The 22,527-nt window shown below is 34.3% G+C and overlaps 1 protein-coding gene across 1 annotated transcript in view; it reads left to right on the forward strand.

The window, feature by feature from the left end:
• Window positions 1-22,527, forward strand: part of LOC150099430 (cytochrome P450 4V2-like) — a 56,799-nt gene that overhangs the window by 13,759 nt on the left and 20,513 nt on the right. Inside the window, exons 2-6 of the mRNA XM_090404344.1 lie at window positions 7,151-7,236; window positions 9,359-9,549; window positions 9,967-10,036; window positions 12,461-12,590; window positions 14,290-14,478. Coding sequence (XP_090260470.1) covers window positions 7,151-7,236; window positions 9,359-9,549; window positions 9,967-10,036; window positions 12,461-12,590; window positions 14,290-14,478 — 666 coding nt within the window. The remainder of the gene's footprint in view (window positions 1-7,150; window positions 7,237-9,358; window positions 9,550-9,966; window positions 10,037-12,460; window positions 12,591-14,289; window positions 14,479-22,527) is intronic.

Consider the following 22,527-nt stretch of genomic DNA (forward strand, 5'->3'; position numbering starts at 1 on the left):
TGCGTGGTCAGAAAGGCCGGTTTTTCCAAAATAGAGGTATTTAATGTGTCGTTTGTGTTCATCTTGTCTGATTGGGATAGTTCGCCCTGTTTCTCTTGTAGTTGTATTTATTTATTTATATTTTTAATTTTTTTAATTTTTAATGTATTTTTTAATATATTTTTCTTATTTTTATTTATTTATTTATTTTATATTATTTATTTATTTTTTTTATATTTTTATTTATTTATTTATTTTATATTTTTTATTTATTTATTTATTTTATTTTATTTATTTATTATTTTATCACTACAGGTCAGGAAAGGCTAGGGAAAAGGATTAATTAACTACGTAGATTTAGTTTACCGGTATACAGAGCTAGAGCATGCAGCTTGGTTCCTTATACACTTGTATCCTTCCTTAGTAATTAATAAAATAATCTGTTCAACACGTGTGTTTTTGTGTCCCTAAATTTATAAATATGAATGCTGATCACTGTGTAACCCTAAAAGAAAGAATATGTATAATGTAAATATCATAATTTTTGCGTAGAGCACTTTCATTTTTTGCATGCTCTATATATATCTAGAATTCACTGATGTATTTCTTGAGCAGCTGCAGGCTATAGTCTTTAAGAAAAACCACATATGAAAGCTGCTGCAGACAGAGACATATGAAATCAAAGAGAAAACGAAGAGACGACAGCTTTTTGGATTCAAAGTTAACCTGTGAATGACGAAGAACTTACCAGTATTTGATGCCATTTTTATTATTTCAGAAGAAAGTGTAGAAATGATGGAAGCAATCAGAGAAGAACGGCGATTATGAGAATATCTACAAAAAACATATGCATAGGATAGTAAAAAAACATTCCGAGAGCGTCATCAGCTAAGAGGAAATTTTCAAGGAGGCTTTTTATGTACCACCTCGTCAGAAAAATTCTAAGGTTGGGTGGATTTCGATGAGATTTCTATACCATTCCATTTAGACATGAGAAGTAGCATCTTTACCGGAAAAAGAAGGCACGTTTTTTAGGGCTGACAACGATAAGATGTGTTTGTGTAAGGAAGGTATTTATCACATCAGAGTGAAATCCATTCTTATCTGGAGATCTGAGAATAATCAAAGATAATAACCGGAGGTGAATAGAGATCCTTCTTGCGAGAAAGAATGCAGGCCTATATTTTGGTAGCATTGTAGTTGAGAAGTTATTCCACCAAAGAATGGCAAGGACACGGTGTTTAAACATTGGTTATTAAAGATCTTGAAGTTAGGATCATTTGAGCATTACACAATTTGTCAAATGAAGAGATGGAATGTATTGTATTACGCCAAACTATGTTGTATAGTATTTGAGGTGAGAGAGAGAGAGAGAGAGAGAGAGAGAGAGAATTTCATTTATGTAAAGGAGGAAGTGAGCGAACAAAAGTGATAGGTATGGTGAAACGATGAGTCACTTGAATGCAAAAAAATTCCTTCTGAAAATCACGTAATTTACATTTCATAGAACTAGAACAGGAATTATTTCTGTTATTATATTTATTTATATATAATTATATATAATTCTGTTATCATATATATAATAACAGAATTATATATTCTGTATTATTTATATTTATAAATAATACACAATAATAGTCAATTTTGGTTTAGCGAGGATTGGAAAATTCAGAGAAACTATATTAAGTTACATCATTTTGATGCTGAGCAATAATTTATTACTTACAGAACGACTTACTGAAACGTAAGCAACCTGGTAAAGGAAAATAAATCTAAAAGAAATTTTTAATCTCTGCAGTCTACGACTTAATCACGACATATCTGCTGTTAGTAATGCAACTTACAGTAGACGCAACTAAAAGTATTTTTATCTTACTAGAAACAAATACGAGTATTATTGCCAACTAACATGAACATGAACAAAAAACTAAATATATTTATTAATGATGATGAAAGAAAATAAAAACCTGAAACTGTTTATGGCTTTTATCATAAATCGACACAATCGAAATTAGGAATAAAGTGATCAGCGAAAGGAAGTTGTGCACAGTGATGTTAGAATATTGATATAAAAATCTTTCAGTAAGGTTTATTAAATGAATTGATAATAATAAAGCATTGATTTGCATCAAAATCAGTTTTATCAACTTAAAAAACACAAGTAGGGAGTTTGTCCCAGCTGTCTCTTTTTACACACTCGCATTTCCAGGAATTCGTGGCTCACAAAATAGCTCGCCAGTGAGACAGAATTGTGAAACCTAATATTTTACTTGACAAGTGCGCTACACTTATTATAGATACCAGTCACACTAGTCCTACCTATTGTGAAATTCAAGTTTTGTTTGCAAAGATCGATGATACACTTCAGTCTTTGCCAAGTTATTATTGACCTTTAAGAATACCATAGGAATCACTCTGTTAGAATAACAAACAAATTACAATTATTCTTTCATTACATAACCAAATGAAGAAATATCTACAAAGAGAAACAAACGAAAATTATGTAGTCTATGCAATGTGTGTGTGCATTCGAAGCATAGTTCAAATATAGATATTAAACTATGCTGTGTTTAGTGAACTCGGTTAATGAATGGATATTATGAATGGGCTTTGGAAGTCGCTTTATAAAGTCCTTGTGCAGTTTTTAATTTTCATAACTTCCGTTCTCTAAATGATAAAATCAATCTGCTGTAAAAGTATTAGAAATGTAATTTAGTGAAGTTTAATATGTATTAATAAGGATTCCTATATTGTATTGTAATTTAGCAAAAAAGAAGTCGCTAGAAGAAAATTACCACACAGATGAATGTCTGTTGCGTTAGGAATAGGCAGCATAATTGGACCATTCCAATTATGCTGCTTGTAAGACCAGGTTTTGGACTTATGCGACTTTATTTACAATTTTTCAGAAAGATGACCACTTTGCGCTCAAAGTGGCCATCTGTTTAATAAGTTTCTGCCATCAGAAACTGCCTTAAAAGTTTCTGAATGATGACCTTTTTCCTAACAGATGGATTGGAAGAGGTGGACAGATCCCGTGGTCACCAGATTTGGGCTAATTAGATGTTTTTCCTGACATCATACATGTCCAGCATGACGGTGGACATGTATGATGATTAACAATTCCAGAAATAAATATATGTAAAACTGTAGTAAATTCTTTCACTTACTCTTTTTTCAGATCGACTTTATTATGCGTAAACTGGAAGTTAAGAAAATTTAAAACTACACATAGATTTTATAAGGAACGTGTATTTATATAATTATAGGATATTTTAGCATAACGTAATTTATTTTATTTTATTTATTTATTTATTTTTTGTAGATATCTTTCAAGAACTTTGCGCCATGTGTCACTTATTTTGGAAGGAGGGAGTAGTGCTGTTTTGGTTTCCGATGTATCCAGTTGTTTTATGTTTCAGGGCAGACCATGCACAGGTAGGTAAAACTGATACATACATTTAAATATATATTCGAGATGAAACCATCGCTAATCTCTTTATAAATATGTTAAAAATTAAACAAAGTTTCGTTGAAGTAGATGACCATAGGATTAGTCAATTATTAATTAGAAAATTATAAAAAAAATAATAAAATGGTGAAGGAAATAACTTACTGTTATCTTCAATTTGATAAAATTCAAAATACAGAAAAAATCAAGTGATAATGGGTAAAAATAATTAAATTGTAATTTGAAGACTAAACTGTGAATTTGTAAAATGAACCAAAACTGTGAACTGGGAAAAAAAAAAGAAAAAGGAATTGATTCTGGTTTAAAGTAGGACTAAAACACTTTCCAAAATTAATTGCTTTCAAAATCAATAATTAAATCAATCGAAAAGAAATAATTAATATATTTAGATAGATAGTTCCTAATATTTAAAATTTTACTTTTTATTGTTCACGTTCTACAATAACAATTCGGTATAATAATTCCCTAGTGTGGTAACATCACTACCTCATCAACTATTGCGTTGAAGGAAAAACTTACACAGTAGTTCGGAAAGTATACAGAATAATGTTGTATAATACTTTTGTTTCATGAGTTGATGTTTGAAATAAACGTTTATTGTAAAAATACATACGTAATACTTTCGCATTAATTAATTATTACGAAGTGAATAACTTTATATCTGCTAGTATTACATATACCGTGCTTTATTTCTCTGCATAAAAGAAACAGAAATTGACATCGTGATTAATAAAATGAATTTGTTAGAATAAATTATTTTGGAATTAATTTTTTTGGAGTGATTTTTCTATCTTTTTATTAACGGAATTTCTTTTTAATTAATTAACTACGAGTGGTTTATATCAACTATGAAAACTTAACCGGGTTTGACACGTGGGCCTTTTATCGATTAAAACTGAATGCCTCTCCGACAGGTTTCGCTGTCTTTATGGCTGATGGCATCTTCAGGAAGACATCTGACACAAAGATCTCAAATGTTTCCAACAGGTGTTATTTCTATAAATTGAAAAATACCGGATTCATAGTTTAATCAGCCTGAGCTGGCTTCTTCTTCTTGGCTTCGCGTATCAGGCAATTGTTTGCCTTTAACGTTTTCAAGGGTTTAAAAAGTCTTCTGCCCATCTCCGTCTGGGTTTTGGTTTATATTTCCAGACAATATTTGGCCATCTCTTCTCATTCATTCTTTCTACATGGCTTTTTCCAGTTCTTTCTAGGTTTTGTGATGTCTTCTGTTATTTCAATTATGGATAATTATTTTCTCATTTCTTTATTTCTTATCTTGTCTATTCTCCTTAAAGTTATATATATATATATATATATATATATATATATATATATATATATATATATATATATATATATATATATATATATATATATATATATATATAACCATTGGATGAAGGCAATGGTGCACGATACATCATATTACGCGTGATTTAAACAAGGGAATCCAGTATTTTTTGATTCAGTAATAACGGCTGTTGGAAACGTTTGAGATCATTGTGCCAGATATCATCCTATAATTGCTATCAGTCATAAAGACAGCTAAGACTGTTGGAGAAACATTTATTTTCAATCAATAAAAAATCTACGAATCAAACTCGGTTAATCATTCCTAGTTTAAGGAATTTATTTCAGGAACGCTACAAAATATAACAATGTATCTTATGAAAGATATATTAAACTCACGAACTTTCAGCTTACAAACACATTTCCATGAACTTATTATGTCCGTAATTTGGGACTCTCATGTACGAAGTTTCGTTATACTTCTTTTCCATTTCAATAGTCATCAAGAGATAGCATGGCTTACTGCAGCTTTGAATTAACGAGATACAAAACAAAGGTAAAACCATAGAAGAAGAAAGAAAAAAATATTGATAGGACGTAAAAAGTTTATTATAAGTATACAAAATGCTTTGAAAAGAACGTTGATGTTCCTCTCTTAGCAGAGTACCAAGGAAGAGAATAATATATATTTCGCTTTCATTATTTTTCATTTTTGATACATAGGAGTAGATTAAATTTCGTGGACACACAGCTATGTTTATCTTTGGACATTTATTTAAACGTTTCTTGCACATACATCAATACATATTTTTTTCTCCATCAGAATTGAGGTGTTAAAATCCCTATATAATACAAAATTAGTTTACAGGAACTTGTATATAAAATATTCCATTAGTAATAGTAATACTGATATATGATACACCTTTTCATAAATTAATTTCCTTGAAATATTCCTTTTACTGTAAATAAAACAAAATCCTCTAACGTCTTTTTATTTTCCAAAGGACTCAGAAGGGGCTCTTTAACCCTGATTGATTAATTTTTGCAAGGAGCAGTCGGTCTCTTCACTTAACATTCGCCAAGGGCTGAGCCATAGACAACAGTCGCTTTCTCGTGATCCTACACGTTAACCCATATATTACAATCTAATAGTGTGTGAGTTCTATTCGATATTTCTGATTCCTTGGATTACCAACTGGAGTTTGTAGGAGGAAAACATTCTATCTGCCTACGTCATGAGAATTTTTGAAGGAATTTTACAGTTTAGATCATATTAATTCTTAAAGGCATTAATAGATTTCTTAGATAAAGAAAATAAATAAATAAAATGCTTTTCAGAAAAATACATTTGATCATATTTTACTAGACCTTATTCAGAGTTGTCTTCATATATTACGCTGCTTACTGACATAAACAACAGAGCTTAATAACATATAATCTCTTCCAAAAGATTATATGTTATTAAGCATTATTGTTCAGCATTGTGTGCCAGCCTGGCTGGGCGAGTGGTTAGCGTATCTTCTCTACAGCCAAAAGGCTGCGGGTTCGAATCCCGCCGTGGTCATGGATGTTTGTGATTGTCTGTGGAAATACTAGTGGTGGTCGTTGGCGGTAGATGGCGTTGGTATATTTGCGGCCAGTCGGTGGATTGAGTGGGGACAGAGTTGTATAGCAGGTTCCCTCCCTCGATGAGTCTTTGGACTTCCTAGAGGAGTGAAATAATAATTATAGCTCTAGGGTAGGAGCATTATAAGCAATAGTTGCAGTTTTCCATTTTCAAACACAACTAACGAAATATTTCAGTTTTTGGAAATAAATGCACTATTTTTGTAAATAGGACCACCTACATAAGCGAACTCAAATATTCACAGAATTTAAGTTAAGGGATATTATATCCCATATTGTTTCATAGCCGAATAAGAAACTCAAAGAGTTTCATGCCGAATATAGTAAATATATAAAGTTCGGCGAGTCCACGCGTAAGCAAATACCTGGATAGTGTTACAACTGATACCTTTAGGTAGTACAACACTGAGGCAACTCATGGTAATGGTGGAGCAAGCTCCGATCACTATTCTTGATATTTCCCCATAATAATTGATGAAGGGATTTTTCAAATTCTCTAAATAAATAACGAAGAAATATTTTTGTAGTCAAATTACAATTACAATCTTAGTATGCATACGTGACCACCAATATGATTTTATTTTCATTAAGTTGCACATTAGCGTATAATATTATAAAATAAATTAAAACGAATAAAAAAATATTTAGGATATGTTTTGATATACCGACAATATCCGTTTTTCCTTATGTAATAACACAAATGTTGGTAACTAACAAATAACCTTTGACATTATTGAAGATAAAATCACTTACGTGTGATAATATTTTTTCGATTTATAGGTACTTCTAAGAAGTAGCAAATTCTTGGATAAAGCAAGGGAATATCAGTTACTAAAGCCATGGCTCGGTTTAGGACTACTTACCAAGTATGTCTTCATCTTTTGTTTTTAAGTTTAGAGCTTTTTTCGATTCATAAAAAAATCTAAATATTTAATTTTAAGCTCAGATTTGAAATTAAAGAGCTGTTGACGTTGTTTAATATGCGTGGTTATTTTTCCATACGTTTTTACTCTTAGTTTTTCTAGCTTACTTTTTGTAATAAAATAAATGTATCCGCTCATCATGTTGTATATTATTTTCATCCTATCTTAGTAAGTTTTAATTTCGTGTACTGATAATTAAACTCTGCCCAAACATACTATCAAAAAATAGTAATATGTAACTACACACATTACCAAGGCAGCATTGTAGACATTCTGTTCTTTTTAAGAACTTTGAATTATAACACAAATCAGCAAGTATGAAAGTTATTGTTGACAAGCTGAATTTACTAAGCTATTCTTAGCATAAGTATACAGTTTAATTTTCCCATACAAGCTAAATACATCCAACAGTGAGAAAAGACATGAAGATTTCACGTCAGTAATTCAGACTGGCTTTCTTTCTCCAACTTCTCCAAACAACCAACCTGTGAGAGTAGCGAACTGTTGCTGTCAGTAATGATTTAACACAAATTGTTCACCAACCTACTAGAATTCCGGATAAACCTGCATTATTCTACAACATTTTGGACTTTCCTAAAACCAGCTCTTCTTCCAAAAACATTGATATATCAGCTCTCCATTTGGCAAGTATGATCATTTTTTATTTTTCACATTTTTTACAGATCATCCTTCTTCAAGCCAATCTCATCCTCATATCCTTTGACAACACAACAGTACCATTTGAGATGACCTTCAGGATTTCTATGCTTCGTTTCCGTGGATTGATTATTGATTTTACTTTTCTGATCCTAACGCTTGCTATGATTTAATAACTGATCCAAATTATTTTCACTTGTGATGAGTATCTTTATTTCCTATTTTCATTTAACCCTTGAACTCAAAAACTCATCCAAACCGTGGTTTGGATGAGTTTTGGAGTTCAAGGGTTAAATGAAAATAGTAAATAAAAGTTCAGCTTACATCGACTGTATTAAGTCAGATACTTTAGTCTCTCACTTGGTTTACAGTAAGTACAACTAAAAATCATCAATATTTTCAAATCAGACTTTGTAAGAGCCAAATGAACTGTGCTTGTCTCCTGCTCAAATGGTAGTAGAGCCTCTTCTCCCTCAAAATGGCTCTAGGAACGCAACTTCTATAATTCCATGTTTCACTTCTCTCTCTCAATCTGACAGTGAATGCAGTTGTACCACCTATTAAGTATAAAGCAAGCAGATCTTCCTCTTTGTTATAAGTCTTTCCATTCGATTCTAGTTTAGAAAACCAAGGCAAATTTTCTCCTACTGTTCTACGAACTTCCACAGTATGCATTCTCTCATCTTTCGTCAGGACATTAACATCGGAAAAATATTAAATACCCTTAATCCTAACAAGTCTCTTGGTCTTGAAGATATCCCTCTGGTTGTATTAATTTAATATCATGTACTCTAGATCTGATACTTATTGTGTTTCTGGTCTGGAGGACAAGATCTATAAGCTTCCATACTCATCTGGCATTTATTCAACAGACTGAAAGTAATTTTTGTGCAACCTATTCCCAAAAATAATGGATAAGTTAATTAACAACCAACTGCTTTACTGTTTGAAGTGTTTGAAGACTCGCCAATTACTTAGTGACCACGAATATGGATTCCATCGTTCTCGTTCTACAGTACATCTCACCCACGTATGGAAACAAACCATGGAAAGGTTTGGAGAATCTTAAATGTTGGCTTATGATATTTCCAAGGCATTTGATCTAGTCTGGCATCGCGGCCTTCTTTCCAAGTGACCATCTTATGATGTTCTTTCTTCTCTTTGTCATTGGAGTGCCATCTTCTTCACCGGACGTCCATTGCCCGTCATAATGAGCTGTTTTCTTTCATCAGGCTTTTCATTCGATTCCGGTGTGCCTCTGGCTTCGTGCTTTCACGTACACTCTCCCTCCTAAACATGAGGGATCATTCCACCCCTCTCTCTCTCTCTCTCTCTCTCTCTCTCACTCTCAGTTTTCAGAAGAAGAACAATTATAACTTTCTAATTATTCCTAATTATTCACTTCCAGCTCGGGTTCCAAGTGGAAACAGAGAAGAAAAATTCTTACCCCGAGTTTCCATTTTCGGATACTAGAAAACTTTATACCAGCATTCAACAAATATTCACTATTGTTGATAGATCATTTGAAATCTGCGGGACAGAATGAGTGGGTAGACATTGTTCCATTGGCTTTTTTATGTACTCTGGATATTCTTTGTGGTAAGTAAGCATCTAAGTTTTGACTTTGCATGTGCATGAAATGCACGTAATAAAAAGATTATCAGAAATATTTATACTCGATATAAATTCATTTGAACAGAATATAGGTTACTGATTAACACATTCACTTCCACTCATTTAAGACAGTGTCTCCAGGTCATTCAAAATGACATTGACACAGTGCCCACGCATCCACAGAATTCGATCGCCCAAGCCATACTGAGTTATGCAGCACAGAAACATGCGAGTCTTACAAAGCTTAAAAGAGTTATACTGATTTGACACTTGAAAGCGTCTGTGGCACTGAATGTTTTAATCAAGCCAAATGATGTTTTAACTTGTATTGTTGCCGAAGCGAAAATTAAAGTTATAAATTTGTATCATATATTATATCAATTATATCACACGTTTCTTTAGATTCCGTGATGGGATTGCAAATACACGCACAGAAGGATGGCAGCCACGAGTATTTGAATAGTTTAAAGAGGTAGGTTCATCGTTACTGGATAATTTAATCTTAACATAATAATGCCATGGAATAGAATGCGACAAATAAGGAAAAAGACCGCAGCCATTGATAATTGATATTCATGGATTAAAAGCGTCGGTTAAGAATTTAAAAGAACAACATAATGAACAATAAGATTTATAATTATTGCCAGTTATGCCAGAAATATTAAGGACGTAATGAAATGCCACCAGGCTAACCGCGCGGTTAGCCTAGTGGCTTTTCGCTTCGGAACCATATGCCTGGGGAAGGAGTGTCCTAGGTTCGATTCTCGTCGACGACGTGAGGAGCTTAAGGATCTTCCTCAACCATAACCAACTTATCCCGTTTTGGCCGTGGACTGCAAGGTTTTTTCCACCAGTTTATCTGGGGGTTTTCATCTCGCAAGCAGGCAAACCGGCCCGAACACATAGGCTACAGCCATAGGATATAGTACGGCAAGGAAGGCAAGGGGAAACCACCTTCCTCATAATTATCTCCCTAGTATGGTAGCATATAGCTACTCCCCACTAACCGTATCGTTGAGGGAATATAATAGAATAGAAATGCTCTTGATTAGATATCCGTATCCGTCTGCGATATTATTGCTTTCTGTGATAAACCACTGCAGATTTATCTCACTTTAGGGGTTTATCAGACCAGACAGCAGCCTAACTATAATACCTGATTTCATGTGAACTTAGAAGATACAGAACTCTGAATAAAACTATTTAAATTTTTGTCTTGTGTTCTTGATTGCCGTTTTTAGTATTTGCTAAATATTTGTTTGCAGTTGTTTGCTGCAAACAAATATTCAGCAAATACTAAAAACGGCAATCAAGAACATTATTTTAAAGCAGTTATGCATATTTCTATTTTGGGGAGATACACTCAGAGTTATTAGATATACTGAGATAAAAAACGATAAACTTTTTTCTGTAATCTAAATACCTAAACAAGGAGGTTGTCTTCCCTGTGGACTTTTTCCACCACCTGAACTAGCCTTCTCTAATTCTGCTGCTCAACAGCGCAATGCATACCAGGATTTTCTTTAGAAGTATGAGGTCTATCAAAAATGTATACTTCCTGAATATCATACTTGTATATTTGTGTCCATCCTTTCCACATTGTGGACCTTTTCTTAACTAATTCTCCTTCATGGTAAACTGCAGATGTTAACTCTATACCTGGTAGAACAAAACAATGATCAAGTTTCTTTTTCTACATACCAATTCTTCTGATCCTGAATACCGGTAAACTCGAGTCCAGTTAATTAATGGTGACCATTTGGGACTACTCGATGCTGCTGATATTTGGGATAAGGTTAACAAGGTTATCCTTGTTAACCTTATCCCAAATTCTGTCATCCAGAAAATTAGGATTTCTCTTGGCGCTCAAGACGTTAGTTTACCTCCGAATCCTTATGTTTTATGTAAATCACCAAACTGGCCGACCATTTAGTCATATTCCGTCGGGCTTGTGATTTTGGTTAGTGAGAACATTTTGGGCAACGCCTCTTAGACCTCCATAAAAATGCTTCACTCAGTATAGAAGAAAGCAATTAGGTTGATCAGGAATTCATTCTTTCATTAATTCTCTCCGAATGCCCATATTTTGCAATTTGCATCTAGAAATATTTCGTGAGAATTAGTATCGATAATTTCCCCCGCTCTCTTCTAAACTTGTTAAAATACGTTCCATGGTTATTGAACCCCTCTTCACACTTCGACTCCAACTTCACTTCTAGCCAAAAACTGTCCTCATTACTGCCCTTCAGAACAATCTCCCTTCTAATACATTCCTCGAGGAATACAATTCACATTCCTCCAAATCAAATATAAATAAGTTTCTTCTTTCTCCTCATCCACGTGCTATAGGTTGACCAGTTATACTTGGGATAATCATTAAAAAGAAGCCCATACAATTTCACGTCCGCTACAACAACAGTGACATCCAATCCGTTCACCTTCGTGATTTCCACACCTCCGTTCGACGATCTGATTATTGTTATTTATCTCGCAATCTAAATTCGTGCTCCAATCGAATAACAGTAGTGCTAACGAGAATGAGGACCTCTGCACCCTGCTGCGCCGAAAATAGACAATACTATTTTACTTTGAAAGGCACAAATGCATCAAACTTGCTTGCTGCTCAAAAATAGTTGAGCCTTCTGGTTCCTCATAAAAGTATTGGGGCATAAAGAGCTACATAATGATCTTTCATGCGCTACAGTTATATACATCATATACTTAGTTGCAGGTTAAAATTAAAATCGCAGAACTCACGTTTTCCGTATCGATTGATCAATAAATTAAGTTTCATTCATTTGAATTTTCTCTTGTTTCTTTTATTGAAGTAGAAGTTCTAACTTAGTTATAGTGATTTTTAATACTGAATAAAATTTAACATCAGAATTCTATGTAGGGTTCAAGCATTAATCCTTAAACGAATATTCATGCCTTGGTTTTGGAACAACTTCATATACTTCAATTTCACTGCTTCTGGAAGGCAGTTGAAGGAAGCTCTGCAAAAGATGCGCGAGTTTACCAAGGAGGTAGGTTAATAAATATGTTTCATTACTAGGTGAATAATTTTTCCTTAAAGTATACTTGGCAATTTTAAGATTGCCGTTTTGTTACTAGCTCTAAAACAAATGTTGTTATTGAGTAGATCAACACAATTTCCCTTTTATAGATCACTTTGGTTATAGTACTAATAACTTCGTAAGAAAATTTTGGAAACTACTGTTTCATATAAACATTCGGGATGGAAATTATAATCTAAGGAATTTAGTATGAGGTGTACTAAGTTTCCTTAGCCTCTTTAGTTTTATGTTATTTATGGATGTTCAGGATGTCTATAGCAATGGTGGTGCCATCAACACAAATGGCCTCAAATAGTATAATATGTTTGTTGTGTGTTGCTTGCACTCAATAACAGTTACACCGGATCACTCAGTGTGTCTGCCACAAATTTAATAGAGAATTCCATCATATCAAAGAAGATATGATGAAATTAAATTTCAAAGTCAATAACATTAAATTGACATTACGTTTCAATTTTATTAAAATGATATATGGTACTAAAGGATATTTTATTAATTTAGTTTATAAATAAACGTTTAAATGGTTCATAAACTTAAGAAGTTCTACAAGTCCATCTAAAGCAAGCTATTTGTAAACATCTTCTTCACGCGGCGTTCGAAATCGCAGAATTTGATAAATAAATAATAGATAATCAGCCAACTAAGCTTACAGAAACAGCCCATTTAACCTATCTATAAAGGAGGTAATGCACACAAAATCAAATCCGTTAGTAGTATTCAACGAAATGCAGTATATCAGCACTTCAAGATAAACATACGTAGTAGCATTTAATGAAATAATAATACAGAAAGCAAATAAAGAGAGGATGTGAAAGAGATGACAGATGCAAGATTTTTAATCAGCTCCCTCGGTCTTGTTTATGCCGCTATCTGTACAAATATGGAATAAAATCATAAATTGTTGTCACGATTTGTCTATTTAAAATTCTTTTGTACCGGGGAGAATGTGTAGTGCGGTTGTAGCAATACGAGCAGCTACTAGTTTAGCATTCTTTCACTGGCCTTTACAGTTACATATACTCGGTATCCCTTTGTTAGACTCCAAAGGATTAAACCAGAATAGAAAGAATAATAATTTCTTTCTATTCTGATTCAGACATAAATAAATAAATACCATTTTGTATATGCTGTCCATCTATTATGCAACGTCAAAGTTTCATTTTAAAGTTGAATGATATGGAAAATGCTAAATTAAGAATTTCTAGTGTTTGAATAAACGGGTTGTATAATAGAGCAACGCATGGATAAATTTGGTCAACGCAATTATCAGAGGATTCGTTTCATCGACATATTTCGTAAACACAAAAATACACAAGATGGTTGGGAAGTCAGATCCTCATGGAAATATTTTCAGTTGTCAACTGAGAACAGATGAACATATCTTTTCTTAATGGTGGCTTAGTTTTTTTTTAATATATCAAAGGATCGTCTGTACCTTAAGATTCTAGCCCTGTATACCCTTAATTTCAAATAAGGTGTTCAAAATTAAGGATGCATTCGAAAATACTATTTCGAACTTATTCACTTTGTACTTAATTTGGATGTTTAATAAGTTCTGAAATTATCACAATTTACTTAATATTTCTTTATTGGATGGCGTGCGTAAACGAATCAATGAGAATAATCACGTGCATTTTTCATGTTGTAGGTAATAAATGAAAAGAAAGAATCTTTAAGAAATGCAGGAAAAAATTCACATCAACTTCCCTCCACCGGAGAAACAGAAAACGTCAAGAAAAAGATGGCTTTTCTAGATCTGTTGGTAGAACTTCATATGAATCACAATCTTTTGACTCTGGACGATATCCAGGAGGAAGTGGACACCTTCATGTTTGAGGTGAGATTTGTTTGTTGAAAAGAGTTTTGATTTAACTTAAATTACTTAACTATGCAAATTATTAGCATTGACATACGTCGAAAGTAAATACATTTCTGAATATTTACCACAGAATTGCATTTTTAGTGGACATTTTCTTTCTTTCATTGTAATATATTGTGCAATGAATATATTAATGCTTTGCACACTTTTATTACTATGGATTCTAATATGAAAGGCATTAATATGGAGTTTGTGCACCCTTTGCTTGTATAACAGCCCTCAATCAAGGCTATACATTAGATTTTCGTAGGTTACTAAGCCTTCCTTTCTTCCAGAAGACCCCTAGTGAAGTCGATCACTGATGTCAAGCGATTCTTCCTAGCTCGCAATTGACGTTCCAATTCATGCCACACGTTTTCCAAGGGGTTGAGATCAGAGCTGTGTGCAGGCCAGTCCAGTTCTTCAACAATCACCTCATTAAACTTTACTGCACACACCTCGCTTTGTGGATGGGAATAGTGCTGTGTTGATACAGGAACCAAACTGTTGTCATAAAAACAGAAACATGGAATTGTCTAGCATGTTAGCATATCATTATAGGACGCAACGTCAGGATATCCCCTTCACTGGATCTAGGAGGCTCAGCCCGAACCATGACAAACAGTCCCAGACCATGATTCATACAACACACTTGACAGTTGGCACTAAACTGTTCGGAGTACAGCGTTCTCCTGCATCCGCGAAACTCAGATGGCACTGCCAGATGGGAAGGCGTGAGCCATCATTGCGGAAAATGCGTTTCCTCTGTCAAAGAGTCCAGTGGTGACGAGCTCTACACCACTCCATCCGATGCTTGGCATCGCACTTGCTGATGTTAGGCATGGATGCATACAACTGCGCGGCAAGAAATCCATGTTCTTCAGCTTCCGACAAACAGCTCTAGTGCTAGCCTTGATTGCAGAGGCATTTCAGAACTAAGTTCCGAGTTTTACAACAGAGGATAGGTGATTTTTTGCGTCACGGACATCAACATTCGGTGGTCCAGATCTGTGATTTTATGTGACCTACTAGATCGCAGTTGTACTGTTATTTTCCTATACATTTCCACTTCACAGTAACTTCACTTACAGTTTATTGCGGTAGTTGCGGTAAGGTAGAAGTTTCCGAACAAGTTGTCAAAGATGGCATACGAAGCGCTGTCATAAGATGGCATCTTATGACAGCGCTACGTAGAAAGTCACTGAGCTCTTAACTATGGCCCATGTCAGTGCTAATGCTTGTCTATGAACATTTGCAAAACTGTGTGAGACCTTTAATACCTGCATGACCATGCTTGTGATATATATATATATATATATATATATATATATATATATATATAGAGCCATAGTCAAGAGCTCAGTGACTTGCGACGACACTGGGCTCTTCCCTATGCGTGTTTGTGGAATGAAAAACTGGAGTTTGTCGTATGCTTCATTGCGGAGTTTCCTAATATGCATGGCCTCCAACGAAGAATTATGGCCGATAGTAAATAAAGAGAAAGCAATTGAGAACAAAAAAACGTACAGATGGCTCACTAGTGAGATTAATGTAGGAAACAAAACCCGCTAACGCATTCTTTTAACTTCAACGGAAGTTAGCGAGGCCGTTTAGAGCCTAGCTTTTTGGAAACTAAGGACAGAAAATTACCATGAAATTAGCTTTATAATTATTTATTTTAATGCAGTTTTGGTTACTGTAATTTTATACAACGAATAGGAAAAATTTTATATTAGTTTGCATTTGCTAGATTTAAACTTATCACTTTTGTTAAATCTCGCATTGGAATCGTATCATCTATACACTGCATGAAATCAGGGGAGCGCCAGTAGTGTTCGGCACCTGTGTGCAAAACTTTAGTTGGCGCCCATATCCCCCCCCTCCAATAAAAAACTCACTTTAAAAAACGTTTTTTTAAAGTATTTCCTCCTCTTTGGCGCCTTTACTATCCTGGCGCCTGTGCGCGTCGCACACATTGCACATGTCGGCGCGCCCCTGCATCAAATATCGACTTAACGCACCATTGTGATGAAATATTGTCTAACAACTGCAGGTTTTATGTTCAGTAATGCAGAATAAAAAATAAATAGTAAAGTAAATATTTCAAAAAATCAATCCGAATTAGGCAGTTAAAGGATCGACGAACCCATTGAAAATTAAAATTTCATTGCTGGTAGTAGATTTCTAAATGATAATTAGGCCAACGCTCTCTTTCTTTTTTTTTTAGAAGTTGTTGCATCTAAACTACGCAGTTAACAAATTCACTATTTCTGTGGCTTCTGTAGAAAGGCTATACTGGATATTTTTTAAATCTACCAGTAAATAATTAATTTTGTATATTTGTTGTTTTAATTCTCTCTATTATCTTTTTATTATGTCCTCTAATAGACACTGACTCAGCCAAGTGCGACTAAACTCCTATCTTATATGTACTGATGACTTAACATTCAACTAAATCTCCTGCCCATCTCTTATTTTAATAACTTAGAGCCTCCGTAACTCAGTCGGTATAGACAAAGCCCTTTGCTCGGAAAGACCTGGGTTCGATTCTCGTCCATGACGTGAGGAACCTTTATCTAGTCAATTTCGACAGGTGAACTAGTCATCTCATTCGGAGGTAGGGGTTTTGTTCACTCGAAAACTCGGGTTTTGTGACCCTCAGAACAGGCAAATCAGCCCTGTGAACACACATGGGTATACAATAATAACACACATATGTAATCACTCATTATGAGGGCTTAAGTCGTCCTAAGGGACTGGAGAGGAAAGGGGGAAACCCGATACGAAATACATAAATTAATTTAATTAATTCAACAAATCAGAAGTAATGTAATCAACCGAATTTCGTAACCGTGATAATACCATCATATTCTATTCACTTAGTCAATCTCTTCTGATTAATTCCATTTCTTCGATATCAATTAAAATCTAAGCGGGGAAAGTTGAAAACAATAAACCAATATTAGCGTGAAGAGATATTTGCATAGTGGCATCATAACTTCTATTCTCTTAGAAGTGAAACTTCTTTTAATTAACGTACAATATTTAAGGATTACTTTTTGTATTATCAAAATATTATTCGAAACTCAAATTTTGCTCAACTGAAATATTGCATTTTTTTTAAAACATTAATTCTTCCTCATAACTGTCCATTCAGATTAGATCAACTTAATATTTACTTCTTGTTGAATTACAAGTACGTAAATACTTATATTGATATAAGTATTCGAATAGCACTTGTTACAGAGACGTCTGAATTGCGCCCGCGTACGCCTGCCCTGACTTCCGCACTCATCTAACCCCCCCCCCCCCCATTCCTCAATAGCGCACAGCGCTTCCTTTGGCTGTGATCACGTTTTCCGTTCTTGTAGCCATAATGTCAACTAGTTTGTGATGATGAGTCGAGTAATTCGATTCTTCTTCTTCTTCTCCTTCAACGTGACCTTCAGACTAAGTGTCCTTGCTGCTACACTTGCCTGTCTTTTACTCAGCTTTCCATTTTTTAATAAGATTAAAATTAGGTGTAAGCTAGCTACTTAATTTTTACGACGTGATTTCCTTGAAATCATGCAGAATTGGCAACTGCAGTATATCACGAAGCAGTCGTGTCGAAAGAGATACGTGTCTGTTTCGTAAAGCTTCTCGGTGTAGAATCACTGCATTATCTAGAGATTTTTCAAATCCGTCTGCGTTCATTTGTATGCATTCAAGTCACAATCCGAATGCGAAACCAAGGGAAATTATTTTAGGTCATTATGCCTTAGCCACCAAGCTTCAGCACTGGAATAATGCATTCGAGTTTAAAGCGTGCGTTGGACTGTTTGGCATTGAGGTGGAGGCAACTAATGCTACACACAAGAGTAATATATCTCTCAAAATCTCGAGTTCCCAGGATGAAAATCTAGATCGAAAATCCGTATATCGCACCCTAGACGATATTCAAACCCATGTCTTCCAATGGATGGACAAATTTCACGACATCCTCAGGATTTGTCTGGACCAGTCTTATGGCCTTCCACGAGTACCTACTCTAACAAAGAGGAGACTGATATTGCATACCCATGATAACGTTTCTTGTTAAGTCTGCAGTTGGGCCATCGAGAGTATGCAGAAATAAGCAAACTCTAAGAGTATGTCTGTTCAAACGCTAAGAGTATACTGGTTTCGATCTAGATTTTCATCCTTGGAACTCGAGATTTTGAGATATATATTACTTTTGTGTGTAACCCTAGTTGACTCCACCGCAATGCCAAACAGTCCAACGCAAGCTTTAAACTCGAATGCATCATTCCAGTGCTGAAGCTTGATGGCTAAGGCATAATCACCTAAAACAATTTCTCTTGGTTTCACATTCATATATATATATTGCCATCTTGTATTCCAACATTAAATGTTATATTTTGGTTTTAAATCGCATAGGATATATGGTCTAATTTACGAATTAGTTAAAGAGTTAAAAATCAAGTGTTAGAAGGAAAAAAAAACTATGTCGGTTCCTAGAACTGAACCTATAACGGCATTTCTTTTTCAGGTTCTACATAATTGAACCAGAAACGTTATCGCAAGTTATTCATGCACTTAAGTCTGGTAGTACTGTTGATAATACTATAGGATGTTAATATTTTGAAAAGTACTATTTGGGGGTCTCCAAAACAGCTTTCCCAAATTTCTAATCCTTAGCCACTCAAAGGTATCAAAATTGCTATATCGTGTGTATCGGCATAAACATTTAGAGATAATCCTGACAACTAACAACTGCTTTCTCTACCGACTTCACAGCACCAGCGGGGGGAGAGAGGGAGAGAGAGAGAGAGAGAGAGAGAGAGAGAGAGAGAGAGAGAGAGGCGCTCTATAACCAGAAAAGGGAATATTCAGCTCCTGGCTTTTAACAGACTCCCTCCGAACAAATACTACTTACTATTGTTCACTTAGCAGTGAATTTTTTTTTTATTAATCTCATTAATCACTTGACGCATTTCAATCACCATGTTATCATAGCTATGCCGTCAAATTCTTTGCTGAAATAGAAATAGAGAATATGATATCCAGTGTCATGATTTTTTACGCTGTGACCTCTTCATACAAATAAAGTTAATCGATTTTCCCTCAGCAAAAGCATGCTGTACGTTGCTGACCAAGTGATCTCCATCAAGGACAACACGGAGAACGATTCCTAATGATTATTATTATTATCATTATTATTGCCTTCTTTATGACATAGGTTAATCATATGACTAGATTTATAATTCTCCACTTTATGCGATTAAATATCGTTATCAGTTGAAATAATCTTTTTAGACTTAATCGACAATTAAAGGACAAGATCCAGCAAGAACTAAAATAGTAATAGATAAGAAGATCTTAGAACAGGTGAATTCATTTAACTACCTAGGATGTATGATCACTTATGAAAATGAAAAAGATATAAACATAAAAATTGCAAAATATTTAAAAATAACAGGAGTAATTAACTCTATATTTAAACCAAACCTAGTTCAAAAACAAACCAGGCTAAAAGTATACAATACATTAGCCCTACCGGTCTTAATGTATGGAAGCGAAATCTGGACAATAAAACAAAAAGACAAACAAAGATTAACAACAGCAGAAATGAAGTTTATGAGAAAAACTGCAAAGCATACCCTATTTGATCACAAAAGAAACGAAAATATTATGAAAGAATTAAACCAAGAACCAGTAATTGAAAAAAATTAATAAATATAACCATAGATGGATGGAACACGTTCAAAGAATGAAAACAGAAAGATTACCAAAACAAGCCTTAAAGTACAAGCCATGAGGAAAAAGAAAACGAAAACCAGGACGTCCTCTTAAAAGATTCAACGATGACTTCTAAGGCCGGAACAGGCCATACTAGGCCTAAATCCTTGATACGTATGATGATGATGATGATGACTTAATCGCAGCGATCAAAAGCTGAATAATTAACATCAACGTGCAGCTGCTCACCGCTAGCACCATATATCAAATCTACTTCTATAATTTTAATCACAGAACGATTTAAGATATTAGAGATTTCTTCCTTATCTTAATATGGAGAAGGAAATTTTGATGCACTTCGAAATAAGTACTACTTCATTAACATAATTTAAGATTACGTTTCAAGTAGTACTGTACTTCCTCTTCTAACAGCAGGAACTGATTATGAATAATTCCTTTCAAACATCCTCATTCCTTGAGTTGGTTTATTTGTCATTCAGAGGGGAAAGAAAATCCCTGACATTTCGGTATGAGATGTGCTAATTTTCTTGGAAAGCTCCTATATATATGTTCCTCACAGCGTTGACAAGATTAAGACTGAGTTGTTTAAAACCACCTCAAATATCGTTTCTCAGACTCTACAGCAAGAGGATCGTCTTTCGTTACTGAATTCATTAAATATTTCATACACTTTTCATTTATACATTAAATCCGAAAGACTTTCTAAAAACAAGAAGACAAACACATGTTTCCCACTATTTCAGATTCACATTTATCTCTATAATCAATGAAATCAATTTCGTTTTAAAATATTTTCTAGTTAAAATAGAAAGATTAACATCCTTTCTGAAATCTTTATTTATTTTTTTTTAAATAATCTTTTTGTTCAAAACTTCCTTTTTAAATAACTGGATTTTCAAAAATGTATTGTGAAATGATCTAATCACTTTAGCTGTGATTCTCCGTACCGAAATCGATAACGATGTCCTTCGGTTGGAAATACCCGGAATGTAGGATAAGAGGAATATTTATGACGAATTTTCAACTGAAGGTGGGTTAGCCGGAGCTGGAAGTGTTTTTTCTTCCCCGAAATGGATTTTTCGCCCCGCAGTAAGGCAAACTGGCCAATAGAACACCCCCCCCCACACACACAAATTTACAGACAAAAGAATACTTATAGGCATAGGGCCAACTACAGTATCCTAGAATTATGGTTAAGAATCCAAGGATACTTGGAAGATCGTGAGAGCTTAAATAACTTTTAGAACCCCTGATGATGATGATGATGCTAATGATTACAGCTGAAGTTGAGTTAATCGGTCTCAAACATGACAAGATTCTCGTTGAATCTCGGATTTTTCTTTCCACAAAACATGCCAACATATGCATTTAACAGATTTTGTGTAATACATTAACCTTGTAGCTTTAGTTGTTTAGGCTGTACGTCAAAAAATCGAATTAATTGCAGAGGATTTCATGTTTTAAAAATGGTATTCTATCTTCTCTGGTGCGTTATGATTTACTATTGTTGAAAATTTTCTATTGTTCGATAATTTTCTAAGTTTGACAATTTTCTTAATGTTATTATGTGTTCTATAACTTCCCCTAGAGTGGCATCTTTTTTTTCCTGTGACATCAATGTTCATAACTCCAAATAGCTTCCTGTATGAAGTATGCAGGAAAATATCCTTATGGTATACCTAAGGCATTTAATGCGAGGGTTAACATGCAATATATCGTGACACTCGAGGTTTATCAATAATTGCTTACTGAAATCTCTTAACGGCTGTAGTGTTTGAGGACACACACACAATTTGAGTGGAAAGACCTGGGTTTAATCCAATCATGTGTGTGACTTTACTTGGCCTCAGTCCTGGAGTGAGGGGGGGGGGTCTCATTTCTCCTACGATATGGGAAGTTGCTTCAGTCCACGAAAGAGACAAGAAAAGCTCAAGACCACACGACAGTCGTACCATACATACGCCTCATGGAGTTACTTAAATTAATAATATTATTTTATGAGTTAAAGAGAAAAGTGAAAGTCTCTTCTGATTTATCGCAAGAAATAGATATAAGGAAAATATTTCATGAATAGCATATCTTAAATGCATATCACTAAACTCTATCTAACATAAGGGCAGTCCGCTGCAAAGTTTGTGAAGAAACATGTATTGACATTACATCTATTATGAAGTGTGCAGATAAATGCAAAAGTAGTTATTATTTTTATTGTACTGGTCACAGCGAAAGCCAATTTAGAAACTTTCCAAAGATAGGAAACAAAACTGGAAATGCTCTTCATGTAAA

The sequence above is a fragment of the Typopeltis vanoorti genome, chromosome 14, assembly GCF_054136105.1.
Source record: "Typopeltis vanoorti isolate ZY-2024b chromosome 14, IOZ_Tvanoo_1.0, whole genome shotgun sequence".
In the NCBI taxonomy this organism is placed as follows: Eukaryota; Metazoa; Arthropoda; class Arachnida; order Uropygi; family Thelyphonidae; genus Typopeltis; species Typopeltis vanoorti.